Genomic DNA, 21,619 nt, shown 5'->3' with positions numbered 1-21,619 from the left:
GAAGAAGAAGAAGAAATGCTCAATTAATGGATTTAAATGTCATAATTTCTCTTCTTATTTTATTAATTATAAAATTATCGATCGCATCTTTTTCTTCGGTCTTATTTTAATTAATTTTAATGGATATTATCTTTAAACTCGTATCTGTTTAAGTTTCCGTGCCAGGGTTCTCAACCTCTAAACGTCGTAGAAATCCTTTGGATCGATTCCAATTTAGTTATCATTGCGGCCGCTACTTCGGGGGTGGCTCGCGTATTACAGGTTGGTAAACGTCAACGTCGGGTCACGCGTGGGAACGTGTAAAATGTCAAAATAACAAACGACTAAGAAGAAATTGGAAAATGTAAAATGTTTAGAGGCGAGCGCGGACGAATTTTATAGTAAATTTATACGGAAATTACTTAATTTTAGAATATTTTACCAATTTTATTGTCCCAGTTTAAATGCCAAACGGTTCGTCATCTGGGAATAATTATATAAAAAGAAAAAAAAATTCAAAAATAAATCGATAATTTAGAAGATTGCGCTCACATTACAGATCCAATTAAGAAATTTCGTAAAGAATATTTTAAATTCTAAGAGCGGAGGATAACGTCCGAGTCGGAGCCATTGGCAAAGAAATGGAGGAGCCAAGAGATGCCGATTTGTGTAGAGCCAAACTCATCATATAATATTATTATCTCTATCGAACGGGTCGAAAGAAGGCAATTTCTGCTGAAATTTATCAATCTGACACCTTTTAAATGATAATTGTTAGTGCGGGATGTGGATAATTAAATTAAACTGGAGGCTTTTCTAATTTCTCAATATTTTTTTTATTATTATTATTATTTTCTCTTATAAACACGAATGTGTGTGGATATTCAAGCGAATAAAACAATAGAAGAATAATAAATATGATTAAAAAATATCTAGGTTTTATGTTATGTTATTTTTTTTTCTTTTATTGGTCTAAAGTTCTAGAAATGTTCCATACTGTGCGCCTAGAGAACGTGTCCCATCATAAAATAACATTTAAAAGAGTCCCTTTTTTGGCACAACTCTATCCACAAATGAACATCTTCCAAACGGCGAAAATTTTTTTTTTTTCTATTTTCTAAACGTTTAACTTTACGAGAGAAAAAACCATTTTACAAAGCTACAAAATAACTTCTAGTTATGTAATTTATGATAATACATTTAAAAATACATGACTGGCCCAAGGCTCTAAGAAGAAACCATCTATTTATCTAGGTTTTTTGGTCGAAAGTGTGTGTTGGTGAATGTGTGGTCCTTGAAGTAAAGAGTCCTCTTTTTCTTTTTTTTAAGTAACTGCTCTCTCGTAAGAGGGCGGAGGCGTCTCCTGTCTTGAGGTATGAACCCTGTAATACTCCGCGTTGGCCAAAGGGCAACGAAGAGCTTCTTCGTAGGGTGGCGGATCGTCCCTTCTAAACAGTATCCCCTGCACGTCGATGGTGTTGCAATGAGATGGGGAGGTGAGTCCGAATTGCGCCCTGCACGATGATATTCCCGCTCTACGAGGCGAAGGCGAGCGGCTGTAAGTGGGGGCTAACTGATAATGTATGGGCAATCTCCCTCTCTGGGGCCTTCTGGGATCCCCGATGACAGTCTCGTGCAGTTGCCTGTGGCATCTGGCGTGGGGTGCTCCTCTGGGGAGGAACCTGTTGGTGACCGCCATCAGGTGCCGATGCGCCAACTCTCTAGCGATTTCACTGTTGGAGGAAGAATCTTCCAGAGATCTCCTGCGCGACCTGAGCAACGCCATTAACATGCAGGACAAGACGATAACCAAGAACAGGATGAAAGCCGCTAGGAATATTCTCCGGGTGGCATCAATGTCTTTCAGGTAAACTACAATCGGGATTCCTACCGGCAACAAGAGTAGAAGACATCGGAGGAGGTTCTTATTCAGTCCGCTGCTTGTCTTATCTGAGAGATCATCGGCGCTTTCACCCAGAGGTGATTGTCCATCCGTAGGCAAAAGTTCCCCTTCCGTCTGGTGGGAACTCTCCATATTCCACTCATCCCGGACTCGTCGATGGTTTCAACACCCTAGAAATAAAGAATACTATCTGAGTAATATTTCAGCAAACCATTGGAGCATTTAGAATCCGAATGGTTTAATAATTCAGAAGAGATTCGATACGTTCACGCTCGACAGAATTTTGAATCTTCAGTTAAGAGGAGCGACTCCCTTGATGGGAAATACTGCTTAATATTAATTTATTCTGGCATCTGTGAAACTGGGGTTTATTACCATCGCTTTATTTCAACATTAAAACTAAGCTAGGAAATGGAAGATATTTCTTAAAAATATTTCTCCGCTACGCGAACAGCATCTTTACGCCATGGCGCTTCATACACGGGTTGCGCGGTTTCCAGGGATCAAACAATTGCAAGACAAGCTTAATGGTGAAAAAAACATTTCTAGAGCGTCGTTACCGACTCATATCAATGTTATTTCTCTTCTAAATCTAATTACTCGTCTACCGGAATACTAATTCGGCATCATTCTTTATCTCCATTCATTTTTATCACGGCCAAACGAATCACAATTTCGCATCGTCCGCAACCGAAACACTAACCTTATTAATACTTCAATTAACATAATTATTTTATAAATTACAACAGAAACATTTTAAACTATTATACATCGAGATGGAATTATTTATCAAATTAATTCTAAGTAATAAATTTATAAGCGATTTCAGAATCTGACAAGGGATATTAAGTATTCTGTCATCTGGCTGCAAAATGCTCAGCAAATCACTAAATTAAGGCAGAGTAGACACCATTAACTAAATTATTGCTTTAGCATGACATCATCGCCGATGTGGCCATATTTCCAATAAAAAGAATTTATCTCGTACTTTATCAAATTAAGGACGCTTCAGACCTCCTCCTAATGAATATTTTTTAACCTTTACAACGTTATTTTTTTCCCTTTAAAATTAAAACAACCTCTTCTCCGGCTATTTTCGTTATCTTCCTTATCTGCCCGATTATCTGCATCTCTTATTTTTTTTTTTTTGGCCAGACATTAATGTTGTTATACGCTAATTGTCTGCATCGCAAATTAGCTAATCTTTGCAAAGAGACCCACCTCTTGGCCGCTACTAAATTTCGGGATCCGGTGAGGATTTTGATAAAATATGCAACTGGTCCGATTATCCAGATGAGAATTATTGAGTAATAAATTCTGCAGAAACTACCTCCTTCCGAGATTTTAATCAGGAGCTCTTCCAAAGATAAATGTCCATACATACGTAAGAGGATTCTACTTATCGCCGACTGAATAATTTGGCGAAAGAGGCAAAATCTTTCTTCCTTATATTTTCATTGCTACTGCCATTTTGTTGCATTGTAATCTATATCTCAATTCTATTAATTACGGTTTCGTTCGAACGGTTTGTAAGATTTTTTTCGATGAAATGTTTTAAATAACGTCACACTGCGTACTCACGGACCAACGAGCGATACGGGAGGTCCAAATTCGACAATGGAACAACGAGAATCCTTAAACGTTATCGAGGTTGTGAGGCAGTCTAAATGGAAATCCATGAAATAATTTCAAAGATAAATTCGTATCACGAGCACATTAGGCCAATGATTCACTACTCGACAATAAAGCATCAAGTGAAACTCCATTGACGTTATCGAAGATAGTTCTCGAGGTAGCTTCGTCTACCTAATGGCTACACACACAATAGCCTGTCTAAGTCCTTTTATCGCATTCACCCGATATATATATATATATATATACAAAAGAATAAGAAAAAAGTCGAGTCCAATAATTCAGATAAGATTTTTATCTCTATGTTAATAGAGGTAAATGCTTAGCCGGTCGATTTTGTTTCTCCCTTTTACAAATTGTCTCGCACTTCGACTAAACAAATTATAATTTCCGCGCAACCTCTTTATGACGACAGTCGAGACGTCACATTTGACGTTCTCTACGGAGGAAGCAAACGTGTCTCGGATAGAATTTCGGAGCAATTTTAGCGAGAAACCGACCGGCAGTTTGTAAACAATAAGAAAAAGTAACACGAAATCGGTGACCGAATGTAGAATATATCGACAAGAGAATAATCATAAATATCGTAAAGAGGCTCTTACATCGGGTTCGATGCATAAAATAGTTGTCGAACAATGCGCCGCAACACATAAAGGGCCCATCTGTGCCAAATAAGATGTGCCAATCCGGAAAAAATATGAGGGTACCGCATCTAATGTCTCCATAAATCACGGATGCATTAAGTCGGAATATTCCGGCCGTGGTCATCTAAGGATTTGGAAAATCTGCCAGTGAAGTAACTTATACCTAAGGGTTACAGCACGCTAAGGGAGAATAAAACTATTAAGTAGAGGTGTACGGAACTGGGCTTACGTGCACAGAGCTCGATAAAACCGTCCAACACCAGACAGTAAGTACAGGAACTTGTCTTTTCTGGTCCCTTCAGAATAAGGATTCGTTAATGTCCTTTATGCGGTTATCCTTCTAGGATTTTACCTGTCCGCACGTTCTTAAGTGTAAGAAATTAATCGACTAAAAGGATATGTTTAACAAAAGCCCGCTTCCTAAGTAATCAAATAGAAAAAAAAAATTATTAGTTTTATTAACGCAGATTAAAATCTCAGTAATATTTCTCGAGTTAAAGTAATTTGTACGGTTGCATCCATGGAGAGCCACTCATTAGGTAAACAGAGCGGAGGCTCATAAATCACTTTCCTCAATGGGCACACCACGTGTCTAGCATGACAAACAACATTCTCAAAAGGGAGTACGCAATAATCACGTGTTTTTTTTCCATCGTATGCATTAATAGGTGCTATTGAGCTTCGTCCTTCCTACGTTACATACTAATTTACCGAAGAATAATAAATGTCCCTCTATTCCAACCTAGAAAATGGATAGATAAACAGTTGGAATGCAGCGCGCTGTTACGCGCAGTACCAAAAGTATCACCGCTAAAGTATAATACCACTCTTATCTGCATGCCGCCGGGTAGATCGCTCTTCCAACTTCACCACACGTTCTACTCAATAGTTAGAAAAACTACCACAAAACTTGGGTTATTTTTTTCAACTTTCGCTTATCGCCCGCTACATTTCAACCTAACGAAATATGCAACGGGATACCTTATACTCTATAATTAATTTTTAATTAAAAATTGAGGGTGGTACTCATAAAAATATAACTGGATAATTCTAAAAAAACACACACACTTTTTCGTATTTTTTTTTTAATTATTTTTTCTTTTATTCGTTAAAAACTGTTGTCGGTTAACTTCCAAATTTTATAATAAATATATAATTTTTTTTGCTTCTGTTAATTACAGTCTGTAAAGTGAACTTTTCTCGTTTATTTATTTCCATTTAAGAGCTTTTGAAGCGAAACCCATTCCAGATTTTCCAGAAAATAAAATGTTTTTTTCTTTTTTTTGCAATTTGTAAAGAGATAAACGATGCCAAAGGCCGTTTGCTTAAATAACCAAATAATATTTTAATTAGGCAACGTTAAGCGAAANCCAATAAATCCGAAAATTCTTTGCCAACATCGAAAGAACGACAAATTCATTTCCTTTCAACCATTAAGATTTGTGCATTATTTTCCTCTTCTGCCTTTATTGACCTCCCATAGAAAGGTTGTCCACACATTTCTCTTCCCATCGGACTTCATTCATTTGTTCTCTTACGTCACATAAACACGCGTATGAGGTGTAAAAAATCGCTAACACGTGCGGGAATTCGCGCGCGAAACCACACACACAAAAAAAGCGTTCGAGTGTATAACTGATCACGTGATCGGTCCAGTGGATGAATACGTTCGGCTTTCGTGGCAGTCACATGATCGATACGTCCAAAGGCCGCCATATTTTATTCTGGGACATCACGCGATCGAAAACCGTATCACTCGTTAATCACGGGTCCAGTTAGCGTAGTGTTATTCTATTATGAAATGACACGCTCCGAAATATTAAAAAAAGAAAAAAAAATGCCGCTTTAGATTACTTTTTACCAGTTTGATTTCGAACTATTTGTTGATGGCGTAAGAACGGCTTTTTTGAGTAGCTTTACTTTAACGAAACCGGATATGTCGGGTGATTAAAAGCAACCATTCCTAACGAACGGATTACGTGACCCGTATATAGAGAATTTATCGGTAATATAATCTCACCACTCCACCAAAACAATACACTATCGGGTGACTGATACCACTTACAGATTTTTAGTCATCGAGTGGATACAATAACGTGACCGTACGTTATATCGAGTGATTAATTTAATTAAATTACAATAATCTTTTAATTTAAGGCTATACCGAAGCTTCTACGGCTTTGTACGATCGTGAAGCACCTTTCAACGCATCGCGCGTAGCTCAAAATACTTTCAAACTTATTTTACTAAACCGAAAAATAAACTGAATTAATATAAAATTAGATAAAAGTTAGTGTTTTAAAACAAATTTACAGCATTAAGAATCAATAATAAAGTCATTAAGAGCGCGAAAATGGCATAAAATCGTAAGAGCAACCCGAAACAAAATCAAGAGGTGCTTTCACACTGCGATTCTGTTGCAGGGTTTGTATCGCCGAAGGAGCCCGAAATTATAAATTTAAACAAATTTTAAAGCATTATTATTATTAAATTAGTTATTTTTGATAATTTTATACACGAATATTATGGAAAATAGAATAATAAACATGAAAAAAAGGGTTGTAAATGTAACCTAAAAATGTCAACGCACTACATTACTAGAACAAACTGAAAGATTGAATTATGTCGACCACAGCCGTCAGGGTAGAAGAATCGAAGTTGCTGATAGGTTAACAATATTAGACTTTGTTTCTTCTGGCGGCAAGCCTCTAAATTGGGCAACCGGTGACGAGAAATTTGACGTAATAAAAGACAGCAATCAATTCAAATTAGCAATGGAAATTCGCGCTTAAAATTAGACCAATACTTTGTTTAATTATACAAATTTATAAAATGTAATCACGTGACGGTGCATAAACCCGTTATCACGTGATCGATAAGATTGCAGAGGATAGAAATTGATAATAATTGCTCGGTAGCGGGTAGAATTCTTGAAATAAAAAAATAAAAAATTGAAAAAAATATTCGATATTATTGCTTTTTTTTGTACCGAAACCAAAACTATTTTTAGGAAATAGAAGCGATTAACCTTATTAAATATTTACACTCACCTGCGTAGATTCGTTCTAGCGATGGCGCGGAGGATGCAGAAGAAAAGAAAACTTTTTCTTTTCATTCAGAAACATCCATCTTCGATTGAAGGTTGAATTCTTTTCCTCCTTTCTTTAAAATTGCTTTCTCTTGCTAAGCTTGTTTTCCGGTTACAGTTAAATATACGATATCTTTTAGATTCCAAGTAAATTCGACCACAGGGGGAGGGGAAAGAAAGAAAGAAAAACCTATTAAATTCCTACAAAAAATAATATAAAAATTCGATCACGTGACTCCAAGCACCCTTCTTGCAGACAAGCTGTTTAATTTGTTTATATGTCCGTACAAAACAAAGTAAAATCTTACTCGAGTTTTCTTCGTTTTGAGGATCCACGAAGAATACAGGAATGGAGGAATGGTACCACGACGACTACANATAGAAAGAAAAATTGATTTATATAAATATAAAAAAATATATATATATACTTTAAGTTATATAAATGCTCGATTTATTTAGAATTTAGAGTATAAAAAAGATGTACTTTTAAACCTAAGAATGGTTTAGAAAAATCTTCATTTTAATTAAATTTCCTTAATGTTTTCTAAAGATTTTGGAGTGGAAAAATGTTATAAACGTGCCTAAAAAATAAGGATAAATTTTTGTCTTTTTTTCCCCTAGATAATAGAAAAAGAAATGCATCAAACTTATCAAATAATTTTAGGAAATTTGGAAAGAACGGTAAGGAATTTGTTTAAAATTTTGAAGAATAAAAGAAAAAATAAAATAAAATAAGATTTTCAACAACAAATTCAACTAAATAAAGACATTTATACGGGAAAGAAATCCAAGACAATGATGCTGCACAATTTATATTCTTTACTCAATACATCAATTTTATAGAATGAAAGACTTCTCTTAAAGTTTTAATAATTCAAAAGCCATATTTAAGACCAAGAAAAGAGAGAGAGAGAGAGAAAATTATTAACTAGAAGATCGCATCCGGTTATATTATATTTATTTATTTATTTTTCGCCTTTTTTTCCACCCCCGGATTCTATAGATTTAAAGGAAAATCTCGAAGCATAAATATTAAAAAGTAGGCCGCTAAATGAATTATCAATTCGTAATTTAAGACATAAAAAAAATGACTGATGTAAACAAATACTTTTTTTTTTAGGCTAGACTCGGCAACGGAGGGAAAACATTAGTAATTTTTGGCACAGAACACGGGAGTTTTCAACGAGAAGAGGAAGTTAATAGTTGATCTTCTTGGGCCATGTGGACCTCATTGATTAGACTTAGGTGGTCAGATCGCGCTAATTACACGGCCATTTCGCGCCGAGACTGCAGCTTTACATCGACCAACCACTTATCATTGATTTTACACTATCAGAATCGCCTTTGGAAAAATCAATGGGCATTGAAAAACCAACACGACATTATTAAAGAGTTTCTGCTTTAATTTAATCTTTTACTCCGTTGTCGTCTGTCTATACCGAAAAGGATTTCTTCTTACTCTAAAGATTTAATATTTAACAACTACTTTTGCTCTTCTTCTCCCTCATCCCCCCTCCTCTTTTAAAATGTAAATCTTTAGCGGTGTTACTTATACCGGATCTTTGTAAAAATCCGTTAAAAATCGTCCGTTCTGCTTATATCGTCTAAGAAAATTTATACCTTGCCAAAACGTTTACGGGTTAAATTATAGGTTAGTGACGTACAAAACCCGTATTTTACTACGATTTCGTACTACCCGGGCTATATAGAACGGTAAATACGCTAGAATATAGTTTATCTTTTAATTCCTTAAGGCCTACCATAAACCGGGGAGGAAAAAATGAATATATTTTAATATATAAATTCCACGTACGCAAACCGCATCGAGCACGAATGGTGTAAACAGTGTCGATTAGGCCTAACGTGTACAGCAGAATTGAGGCCTGCCAGCTGTTTTAAGATAATTAAACAATATCTAGTAAGTTATTTATGTCATAAAAACTTATATATTTGAATTTTAATGGATTAAAACACCATACGTTTTAAATGTACGCTTCTAAAATAACATCCCGATCTAAGGCCTAGTAAAAAGACCTTACATTAAAGCAAATTTATAAGATTAGACTGAATACATTAGCTAGTTTGTGTCGTTAATTAAGGCCGTTTTAAGTTTAAAGCGGTAAAAAAATATTAAAAAAAACACGCATTGGAATTATTCCCGGCTTTTGTAAATGTGTTTTCAAGTTGTAAAGTACGTTAGAATCTCGGGCCTATTGTATGTATTTTACAGAAACGGGATTTTTACGGCAAACCAGTAAGAAAAACGAAAAGTTTTATTAAAATGTATATATATATATTGATATTTTCTTTCACGAAATCGATACAAAGAAATAATTCAGTATAAAATGCTTATTTACAACGAGATCGTAGGCCTAGCTTTCTAGCTTAGCATGATTCTAATATAAAATTTATCTACAGGAGTACTGTTGAATATGCCAGAGGACGAATGGAAACCAGTAAAACCAGCGAGTAAAGAATTCTTTATTTTACCTCGCACAGAGAATTCCCCCGTATTTTTAAGTACTTTATCCCCATAAAATCTTTTATTAAAAATCAATTTTGTTTCCTCTACCTCAACTCGTATTTAATGCCAAGGAATAGGTTATCCGCGTAAACGACGCTCCGACTGTATAAATTATTAAGAAGATAAAATTTATTCGGATGCAAAAAACGTGCAAAAATAATATTTTTTTTTTCTATGATCAGAAAACTGCTTTAACTTGTTGAACGGATATTATTTAAAACGCTTCACCTTATTGGCCCGATAACGGGACAACCGGTGAAATTAACCAATCCGAAATTACGATCGAAAAATATTCTCGATATTCCGTCATCCGGCCGAGAATTTTCTACGTGTTAATAAGTTTAATTAACCGAATCAATTTTTTTTGCGTTGGGCGGTTTTTAGGCGATTAAATTCTAATTAATCGCCCGCTAATCGTCGCCCTAATCGGCCGACGTTCGATATTAGAAGAGCGTAATAAGTTTATTTATTTAAATTTTCAAGTAATTTTTCGGTCGTTTTAATCTTGGCGATTTCTACCACCAATTGCCATCCTAATCGGCATCAATCCGATATTAATATAAGAGTATCGAGAGACAGAATGCATTTCTTCATCCCGTCCCTTAATCGCGTTGATAGAGGCGCTGTCGTCGACCTCTTACACGACATCGGGGAAAAAGCATCCCTTCCGCCGGAAAAAAAAGAAAAAAAAAGAAAAAAAATCGTTCTCACTTCTTCACCCAATGAGGCGTTAAGGGGAGACAAACTGCACCCGCCAGATAAGCCGAAATAAAGCGCAGCGCATTAATCTCCTAGCAGCATCGGTCGGGAATAGCACGCCGTGACCTAATTCTCATCCCGTTAATCCGGATTAGTTATTACACGGGGCGTTAAATTGGATCATGGGTCGGGTCCGGTTTGCAATGGACTCGAAAAGCAACCCCCTTAACCTTTAAAGTGGCGTGAAAGCTTACCTTGGCTGCTGCTCCATCACCTTGCTTCCATTGCTTCTCAGTTGTTGCTATAGTTGTACCTTCTGAACTGATGCATCCCGACCTGACAAGAGTAATCGATCGGCTGGAATGTTGGAAAAGGTGGGATCGGGAGAAGACGGAAGCCGAACTAAAATTGTTAGAAAAAAAAAAGACAAAAAAAAATTTAAAAATTCATCTCGGATCTTCCTTAACCATAGCTGCACTCGAAAAAATAAATAAATACAGATTCGTATAAATTAATACCACGGTGTCAAATGTATTGTTTTGTATTGTTTTCTGTATTAGAATCCCGTAAAATTTGACGAATTTATGTATCGATCTTATCGAAACGTTTCATTNTACAGGCATGGAGAATGGTACCACGAAGGATACAGGGATGGAGAATGGTACCACGAAGGATAGAGGCATGGAGAATGGTACCACGAAGGATACAGGGATGGAGAATGGTACCACGAAGGATAGAGGCATGGAGAATGGTACCATGAGAGATATAGGAATGAAAGAACCGTAACAAGAGATGCAGGGAGGGAGGCAATGACGTCCTCAGAATTTAATCTGGGAAAAAGCGGAGTTGAACGGAAAAAGTTTTTAATGCGAATTTAATAAAATTCCCACTTTATGTTACCTCTAATTCTTCAATAGTATAGAAATGGAAAACACGTCACAATATAAATTAAAAATAAAGAATTTTAATTAAAAAAGGATTTTTCAAACATTTTCTAGTGTTTGTTCTTTTTCTTCGGAATGTGCAAGGGCCCCTTGCTCCCGTCCGAGTGCGCCACAGGAGAGAAGCATTGTAACACGAGAGTTACAGGAACGGAGAAACAGTACCACGAATTCAGAAATGTTACATATTGGAATTCTACCCGGAATCTCAATTATTGCACGGATGGTTCGTTCTACATCCTTCATCCATCGAGGGCCATCCTCAATTTTTGCACACAATCCTCTGTAACGTGCAAAAATCAGGTGCTCACTCTTCACGCCAGAAAAATCGATTCAATTTGTTTATAAACGTCGAACACTCGAAAGCATTCGAGCCATTTTAACAGATATTACATTCTGGAATCGAATTTTACAACTTAATTCACTTTTAAACAAGAAAATATATTTAAAATAAATCAGAAGGAATCTTTCTTTGACTCCGGGCAAAACTAATGCAGATTTTTTTTCGGGGGTTTGTCGCGTTAAAAGTTAATTCTTATTTTTTTTTCAGTTTGTTTTATTGTAGAATAATAATAATAATAATTTTCGAAGGGTACGAAGCTTAAAGGTACAAAATGACGTATTAAAGGAAATGATTGTCAATCTATGGATTGACAAGATTTAAAATTGTGAAAAAGGAAAGCTAATTAAAGCAATGTAAGATCAGAGCAAGAATTAAACATACCTCTGGGATATTAACTTATGTCAGGCTTGCCTAATGAATTGTAAGATATTGAAATGAGCTGTCACAACGCAGTTGTTCTAACAAATGCATTTATTTTGGGGGAAAAAAATAAAGAAGGAAAGAAAAGAAAAAAAAAATTAAATTTGTTCGGCAAGAATTTCCATTTCTCCACTTAAATAAAAGAATTGAAGAGATCCTATATACAATTTATTATCTTAAATAATCTCTAACGCATCTTTAAGCCTTTCTGCCTCCATAAATTGCATTTTTTTTAATAGAAGAATTCACTAAATATCGCGGCTAATTACGCATATTTTTGTAGATTATAATTAAGAGAACTCCTTTGCTCTTAATTGTGATTAAAAGAAAGGGTACAATCGAAAGAAGGTGCAGAAATATAAGCATATTTTCGGTGCAGTTTTCTTCTTTTAATTATAATTAAAAGAAAAGGAGATTTTGTAAGATGTATTTTAGCTCCGTTCTTAATCCTTTTTCCTTTTTCTTTTAATTGTAATTAAGAGAAAAAAAGATTAATTAAAAGGGTCTATGGAAATGTAGGCAGTTCCTTTTCTTTTAATTATAATTAANAAAAAATCGTTCTCACTTCTTCACCCAATGAGGCGTTAAGGGGAGACAAACTGCACCCGCCAGATAAGCCGAAATAAAGCGCAGCGCATTAATCTCCTAGCAGCATCGGTCGGGAATAGCACGCCGTGACCTAATTCTCATCCCGTTAATCCGGATTAGTTATTACACGGGGCGTTAAATTGGATCATGGGTCGGGTCCGGTTTGCAATGGACTCGAAAAGCAACCCCCTTAACCTTTAAAGTGGCGTGAAAGCTTACCTTGGCTGCTGCTCCATCACCTTGCTTCCATTGCTTCTCAGTTGTTGCTATAGTTGTACCTTCTGAACTGATGCATCCCGACCTGACAAGAGTAATCGATCGGCTGGAATGTTGGAAAAGGTGGGATCGGGAGAAGACGGAAGCCGAACTAAAATTGTTAGAAAAAAAAAAGACAAAAAAAAATTTAAAAATTCATCTCGGATCTTCCTTAACCATAGCTGCACTCGAAAAAATAAATAAATACAGATTCGTATAAATTAATACCACGGTGTCAAATGTATTGTTTTGTATTGTTTTCTGTATTAGAATCCCGTAAAATTTGACGAATTTATGTATCGATCTTATCGAAACGTTTCATTTCTCCCATTTTTTTTTTCTTTCTTTTTAATTCGTAACGTATTAACCCGTAACGCCATTGATGTAGCGCTAAAGTAGCGGCTCGGGATTTCACGGGGCGCTCTTCAACTTTTAAAAGACGTGAATAAAAATGCTGCTACATTAATGCTACTATATTAATATCCACAACACGAACTAATTTGGTGGAAAATTCGAGTTATTGAAGTGGTTAATGCTTCTGTACACATGAAATTCTGTTTCTGATATTGCTGGAATTAACGCTTGAATTTCTACATTTCACTTCTTTAAGAGTAATCGATTATGAATAAGAATCGATTCCTCCGAATCACCTGTATCGAGTGAAAGTAACTGTATTCCTCTAACAGCACCCTCCTCCCTTTTTTTTTTAAATTAAAATATATTACGCTCTTTTAACCTTTCTTTTCTGTATTGTTTATGGTTGATACTATAGTAGTATCGTATTCAATTTGAAAGTTTATGTATCGATCTGATCGGATCGTTGTGTGTAGCGAGTATTAATATAGAAGAAACATGCTCTTCTATCGGATTATAAGCGTAAGAAACAGGAAAGGATTTAGTTCCTTTAGAAGTTGATAACGAAAATAAGGGGTGTTTTTTTATGTTACTGTAACGGTAAAAAAAGTACTATTTTATAAAAACAGCGGCATTTTCTGTTTTATATACTTTTAACAGAACTTCTACAGCAGAATGGAGGAAACAGTATTAAAGTGTTTATTATTTTATTCCTACAGTAACATTTTTTTTTCTTTACTTGTATGTGTGCCTTTATTGTCATAACAGTATGCATTATTTTACGCTTCTCGACAGAAAAACCAGGGATTTTACCTTAAAATAACGGTAACAAACCTGTGTATTTATTTATTTTTTCTTTATTTTAAGCACCTATCCTACTATAGAAGTATGTTCTGTTCTGTATTTTTAACTGAACTACAGTGGAAATGAGAGTTTTAGTTTATATCTAGCGGTTATAAAGGTGTGCGTTGTTTATTATATTATTCCCATAGTAGTATTTTTTTTTCATTAAATTAATTATGTGTACTTGAAGAAAATGTTTTTTCCCCCGTTAATAGTATTAAACCGAAACTAAATGTGTCTTTCCTCTTATTATTATTGTATCTATGGTAGTACTTATTTGTTTTATATCTCTTGAGGGAGAATAACTTCCTAATAGCATCATGTAAACGGTATAAAAACCGCAATCGGAGAGTTTATCAGATTAATGCTGTAGTAGTAGACTTTTGGCAGGATCTTGGTGTTTCTGGCTCCCCCCCAGATCGCGTGCCAGTTAAAAAAAAAGTATTATAATTAAGAAAATGGTAAATTTATACTATGGTAAGATTAATACTATAGTAGCGTGGAACTTAATAAGGGATCAGCGGGCATTCACCGGATTTGGAGGTTTGTAAATCATACTCATAGAAGGGGCGTAACACTTCGGGTTTGTTGCTATAAAAGCAATTTTGTGTATCTTGTGTTACCATAGTAACATCGATGGTTCGGCTAGATTAGTGCCTGGAGCGGACCGTTTTCGCTCCCCGTTTTTGTTCTTGTTTAATTGAATTATTTTGTTCGGGTGAAACGATAGACGTATGCAATCGGACGTGTTCCGAGTGCTCTTTTTAATCTTCCCCCCGCTCTTTAATTACTACTTTTATCCGCTAGATGGCGACATTTGAGGGGTTGTAGTGTAAGGGGATCCGTTAGAATTTCGCCCCCGTAAGGCGATCGTCTAAATGCAAATTCTCGATTGGTTAATAGAACAAAAGCAAATTAATTAATCAAACTGCATCTCATCAGGGAAAGTAACAAAATATACCTTGGCTTTTTCCCTGCGGATTGTAAAACGAGTCAATTAAGAAAGAATGCCTCGTGAATTTTTTTTTGTTTTTTTTTTTAATTTCTAGGATTAAATTTTACTTCTGTTTATTCTTTTGTTACACCAAAAGTAAATTAATTGACTTGTTTAATCATTCAGGATTTGAAATTGGGCCCGCCGCCCGTTTGTTTCTGTTGTGTCGTGTCAAATATGACCGTTCCGAAGGGATCAGTAGTTAGTAGGCGTGCTCCTCTATCCACTTCAGGTACGATGATAGTCTGGTGTACACACCCGGCTTGTTAGGTCGAGCGCAACCTATGCCCCAAGAAACGATTCCAACCAGTTCGGCTTTCCCTCCTTTACGTTGGATGAGCGGTCCACCCGAATCACCCTATAAAAATACAAAGGACTAATGTCAATACATAGAATTAACACAGAAGAACACACGAAAGTAATAATAATCACTGAATTAGTATAGAATAATTTAGTTAAACGGAAACAATGTTTAGATTTGCCCTATCCTGGCTTTTAATACGAGCAATAATGGTTAACAATGGCTAAAGGTGGAGGTTAGTTGGCACAGAAGATAGTATACATCAAACTAAGATTAACTTGTTATGTTAAATAAGTTATAATATTGCATCCTTTAATAAAATACACGGAATTATATCGAGTAAGGATCAAAAAAATGACGTGGAATTACCTGCAATCGTCCCATTTTCGATAATAGTGTAAAATATACAGAAGTACAGTACATTCTCAACCCTCCAGAACGTACACAAAGTACACAAGATTGTAGTATGAAAAGCACTTGTACAATACACAAAGTTTAGGAGGATCATTTACCCACCTGACAAGAATCTTTACCACCCTGGCTGTATCCCGCACATAGCATGGAATCGGCAATGGCTCCTCGACCATACATGGAGCGACATTGGCTCAAACCGATGATGGGAACCTCCACGGCTCGAAGTTCGTCGGTGGAATATCCGTCTACGAAAAGAAATGATTTCGTAATTGAGCCAAGGAGAAGGTTAACGCGTGGATGCTCTGAATCCTACCTTCGCGCGTGGATCCCCACCCGGAGGCGGTAGTAAATCCTTGGACGTGAAGGTCCGAAGGGAGACAGATGGAGTTGATGTGCTCATTAGAGGACGATAGGTCCAGAGGGGTGGAAAGTCTCAACAGTGCGATGTCGTTGTGCAAACTGCTATCGTCGTAGTCGGAGTGTACAACTATCTCGGAAACCTGAATGGACGTCGGACCATCAAAATCGGAATTAGAAAATGATACGGCCGTTAAATCCCTAGATTTGACTAGGCAGTTAAAGTATATTGATTTCTCTTTATCTACAATTGCTGCGCGCCATTGTTTATCGCAGGAATTTCAATTAAGGAAACTCTCTAATGCACGATTTCGTCCATCCTGTCGCCGTTGCCCTTATCTGTTTAAACACGTTGGCCCAACTTTTCCCTGTGCGGGGAATTTTTTTCAAAGTTTAAGGAAATTCGGGAAAAAATATTCATTCCCGTTAAAATAAGTCAGATTTTCAATTCGTTCACTTACATACTACTAAAGTAATTATAATTTTCTCCATCATTAATTTTAACGCGGATGTAATTTTTCCCTATATATTTATCTTTCTGTGGGGAAATAGTATATCCCCGAGCATCGAAAAAAATATTTACAGTAGGGAATTTTTTAAAGTAAATTCCTTTTATTTAGGGAAATTTTACGTATAGGGAAAAATTGTATATTAAATCAACGGAAATACGTTTCGCTACGGTTTAACGAAGCGGCGGAATTCTCAACACGAACAGAAATTAAGACATTTTTAATTCGGTAAAATCAATATTTCTAAATTAGAACATTTTCCAGAATATTCTGACGTTTAGGGATTTAAACAAAAACAAAAAAATAAAACAAAGTTAATTAAAGCCAAATCTATATATATTTGCATAGCGGCACATCTTAGGGAAGTTTTAATCGCACATTTAGGGAAATTTTACTTTAGGGAACTGGCAACACTTTAAATCGGATGGAGAAGCACGTGATCCCGTTTTCAAAACAAAGCTTTTCGGTAAGAACGAGAGGTGAATACTAAAAAGAAAAACGGCGGAACGAAATAATAACACTTAAATACAAAGGGGGGAGGAAAAGAAAAGAAAAAAAAGGGGGTGAGATAAAATTAAATTTCAGTCTTTTCTTTAGAAAAATAAAAATATAATAATCCCAATCGAAAGAAGGGATAAAAAGTTTGGTGGCGATTTTTAATCCGAATCGACTCAGAGAAGGTGAGAAGGTAGAAAGGTAATTGGAATCGGTATCCGTATTAAATCCCATTGCAACGAACAAATTTGGAAATTGTAATTAGCAAGAGACTAAGCGAATCGTAATTCAATTTAACTGGGTTTGTGACTAACCTTTCTACTGACGACGCCTGGGCTCGAGTCGGAAAGAATTTGCAGGCCAAATTTGACAAGGAACTTGTTAGAAGGTACCCTGCAACGAAACCAAATAGATATTTTAAAAAATCTTCTTCGGCTTAATGGAAGGAGAGGAGAATCGGGTCGAAAGGTCAAGGTCGTATAACGGCTTTATCGTATTTGATTTTCTCCATTCCGTTTCTGTAATTAAAACTTTTAATTCCTCTACGCTCTTCGACCTCCGATCGGGATGGTCGCCTTTATTAAAATCTAGACGTTACGCATGGCGGATTTATAGTTTGGTAGAAATTATCTTCTCCTTTCCTCCCCCCTTTCGATATTAATTTCCGGTACGTTCTAAAGTCAAGCTGTTGTTTAAAGAAGAAAAGACATTGATGAATGCATTGCTCGGTTTCGTACGGATTGGTAAAACAGTGCCTTAGATGAATAACCTACAGAGGTATAAGCGCCATCATTAAAATATGATTTTCTTTCCAGGAATTAATACGAGTCCTCTGCATCCCTTTGTTGCGCGATCCACTTAAACGAGATTTAATTGAAAGAATCGTGTCAGAAACTTCTACGTAAAATTCCATCGTTAATACCTGGAAATACCATTATAAATTCTTTCTGTTATTAAATATAAATGTACAATCCAACCTCCAATAACGTCCAGTTCAAAACGGAAAAACTTAACCTCTCGGTGGCCGTTGTTTACAGGTTTACTAGAAACTATAATATAGTCATTAAAGGTAGAAAATTGACTTTAAAAAAAACACCCTTTTTACTTCATAGAAATTTATATAAAAAAAGAAAAGGCATACAAACCCGTGCACACAATGCGCTGCCGTTAAGACCCAATTTTCGTTCAAGACGGAACCACCGCATATGTGCGAAGAACCGAAAAACCAAGTATTTCTCTGCAGCGATACCTTTTAAAATAAAATAATAATAATAAAAAAGGGGGTGAGAGACAATTTTAAATTTAGGTAATTCAAAGATATAAATGTTCTCATCGGATATAAAAGAATGACAGATATAGAAATGTCAAACACCGCGACAGGTTTTTATCAAATTTAGTTTTTCTCGTTTCTAACATACCTGCCAAGGAAATTCACCGGGTAAGGCTTTCCTGCCTCCCACTATCCTGTCTCCTTCGTAAAAGGTCTTACTGACTCCGCAAAGACCATCTCTTCGTGACACTTTCCCTCGAGGAATTGCTGCTTCGGCTGAAAGGGATCGAATCATATTTGACAAGAGGAAGAACTTAGATTAACTCCTTTAGCTTCATCCCATTTACTTACTACTGACGTACGTCCCGAATATTTACAATTTTATCACTAGGAATATTCATTTTTAACACGTTAAATCTGGGGTAAATCGAAAAATATTCCCGTTTTCTATATATAAAGTCACTTTATACTTTTAAAAACTTAACACTAAGATTAAACAAAAGTTAAAACGTTAAAAATTTATTAAATTTAACTCTTATTTTAAATGTTTCATACGATATTTTATATAAAAATACACTAAAACATTAGTTTGTCCGGTTAAAACCGGACACACTAACATAAAATTTCCCATTAAAAACATTAGCGTGTCCGGTTAAAACCGGACACGCTAATGTTTTTAATGGGAAATTTTATGTTAGTGTGTCCGGTTTTAACCGGACAAACTAANAATTTTTTTTTTTTAAGAACCGAAACAAAAGTGACACCGGAGGCCGTTGTTCCTACGATTCCATTAAAAGAGGCTTTAATGGCATCCACTGGGGAATGGTCTTGTCCTTTTGTTCGAGTTATTTCATCGAATTGCTGCGTGTGAACAATTAACAATGCAATTTTGTGAAGGAAACATTCTTTCTTCTAAGTACAGTTACTTCACTCTTACCTTCCGACTACCCCCATTTTTTTTGTTCTAAAACGAAAATTGCACGTGGCTACTGTTAATGCTATCTCGTCCCGAGTCACTTTCTTTTCTTTTACGATTTCCCCCCTCCTCCTCCTCCTCGTCCGAACGGCAAAAATAATTTTTAAAATAATAAACATCATCGTTGCGGAGTATAAAAAAAGTACACCGTAATGGAACTGTATGCTTTACGGTTTACAGAGCAAAAAAAAAAATTTAACTAGAAATGAATAAATGATTTAATTATTTAAATTATCGTAGAAGTTAATCTTAGTAATATTAATTGTATTAGGTTAGTTAAACAATGGAAAGGGAGAAAAAAAGCCACGGAAAACAAATAAAATCACTCCCGAATTTTCAATTTTTAATATTAAATTTTTACATTTATTGACATTGAAACAGTTAAAAGTCTAAACAAATAATTTTTGTTTGCAGATTTTTATTATTTTTGCCGGTTTATTTCTCGATTCTCGTCTCCCGATGCCGCTGTAGTGAAGAATAAACGCTGATATTCGATTTAGTAACGGATATTAAAGGTCAGTAGCTTCATTTCTTATGCCCTTTGATCGCACCCGAACACGGAAATTAAAAATACAGTTCGGTTCTGATACAGTTTACGTATAACGTATAGATTACGTATGAAGGAAGAGTGGATCAAAAATCGGTTAACCGAAAGTCGGTGCGTCTTTTTCGAATTTGTTTGCGGCCAAAACCGTGGATACTAATAAGAATACGCCATATTATCGGTCATAAAGTCAGAAAAAGAATTTAAACTGGCAAAGGCAAACTTTCCTAACGGGCTTTGGTTCTTTTTTAATATAACGTTTCTTGGGGCAAACAACTAATCGAATACGTATTTTGCCCGAAGATCCTTCATATCCGTAGACTCCGGAACGTTGGCAAAGTTTTTTTGTGTGGTGAGTTTATTTACCTATATTTGTAGGTATTACCTATATACAGCGAATCGCTCTTACTGCACTTCCTGATGATTTAGTAACAAGGTATCTATCTACTTGAGAATTTGTATAGATATTAATAAATACTCCTCTAGGATTTTGTCACATAGATTTTAGCTTATCTAAAAATCTTTTCCCTTTCGCTTGTTTACTATCCTGTAACATAAAAGATGCTTCGAATATACAAATAAATGTTTCAGCAACTGTGACTTTTATTTTCTATTTTATCTCGAATTTTTGAACGCAACAGAAATTCCAATAAAATTTATAAAGATTCTCGTATACAAATATATATATATTTATTAATATAAATATAAATTATACTTTAATTTTAAGCCAATTATATATAATTAATCAATAGAGACTTTTATGTTATATTTATACATTTATTCCTTATAGAATTTTCAATTCTGAATAATTTATTTCTATTCTGAATGTTAAGAATATTTTGACATTTATATAATATTGAAATTTTCTATATTATACAAGTATATGTACGATAATATATTATATAACATGTATATATATATATATATTTGATATGATATATATTCTGAATATATAAGAAAAAGCCGACTGTTATCATTTTATTTACATTGTATATAAATTTATATCGAATATAAGGCCTTGTAGAGGTTGTTAAAACTCCAAGATAATACACTAAATAATTGTGAATATTAATTTATAATTCATTTAATCCTTCTATATTAAGCATTATTGTGATAAGCGGGTACATGATATAAAACTTGTAAGTATTAATTTAAGCACTTTAAAAAGTAAAAATAATTGTTATCTTATATTATATAAAGTTAGTAATTTATAAGTTAAAGATTCTTATATTTTTATACCATTTAAAAAGGAATAAACAGTGGAAAAAGTTTAAAATTCACAGCGAAACCCTTCTCCACTTATCAAAAAAAAAAAAAAAAATTAATAGTTAACGATAAATGATTTAAAGGAAAGAAAAAAAAGAAGGGATAGAAACAATTTTGTTGTTTAAATATAAAAAATACATTACGATAATATTTTAAAATCAATTTATTTTTACGACTTTAAAATATTTTAAAGAATCTTTACTATTTTTTTTTTCCTATTAATGACTCGAATCAAAGTCGAATCTGTCTGTTTACTTTCTTCTATATATTATCTTTTTTT

General features: G+C 34.9%; 2 protein-coding genes across 3 annotated transcripts; both read right to left on the bottom strand.

The window, feature by feature from the left end:
- Nucleotides 1–629: 629 nt before the first annotated feature.
- On the bottom strand, nucleotides 630–12,996 carry LOC111620536. Of its 2 annotated transcripts, none has more exons than XM_023362465.1 (2): nucleotides 12,981–12,996; nucleotides 630–2,052 (listed from the first exon to the last, which is right to left on the bottom strand). In XM_023362465.1, exon 2 carries the CDS (start codon nucleotides 2,012–2,014, stop codon nucleotides 1,304–1,306), a length of 711 nt encoding a protein of 236 aa, XP_023218233.1. In that variant the 5' UTR covers nucleotides 2,015–2,052; nucleotides 12,981–12,996; the 3' UTR covers nucleotides 630–1,303. The 2 variants fall into 2 exon arrangements, with proteins under 2 accessions (XP_023218233.1, XP_023218232.1); XM_023362464.1 differs by lacking the exon at nucleotides 12,981–12,996 and adding an exon at nucleotides 10,724–10,871.
- Nucleotides 12,997–15,264: 2,268 nt separating this feature from the next.
- LOC111620528 (trypsin-1-like) lies at nucleotides 15,265–18,848 on the bottom strand. Its single transcript, XM_023362455.1, has 6 exons — nucleotides 18,702–18,848; nucleotides 18,429–18,532; nucleotides 17,598–17,676; nucleotides 16,236–16,560; nucleotides 16,025–16,167; nucleotides 15,265–15,565 (listed from the first exon to the last, which is right to left on the bottom strand). The coding sequence occupies exons 1-6, from the start codon at nucleotides 18,846–18,848 to the stop codon at nucleotides 15,410–15,412; spliced, it is 954 nt and encodes a 317-aa protein (XP_023218223.1). The 3' UTR covers nucleotides 15,265–15,409.
- Nucleotides 18,849–21,619: the final 2,771 nt, after the last annotated feature.

This window comes from Centruroides sculpturatus, unplaced genomic scaffold (assembly GCF_000671375.1).
Source record: "Centruroides sculpturatus isolate CEXI.00-Female unplaced genomic scaffold, Cexi_2.0 scaffold244, whole genome shotgun sequence".
In the NCBI taxonomy this organism is placed as follows: domain Eukaryota; kingdom Metazoa; phylum Arthropoda; class Arachnida; order Scorpiones; family Buthidae; genus Centruroides; species Centruroides sculpturatus.
This window is presented reverse-complemented; position numbering and strand designations above follow the sequence as displayed.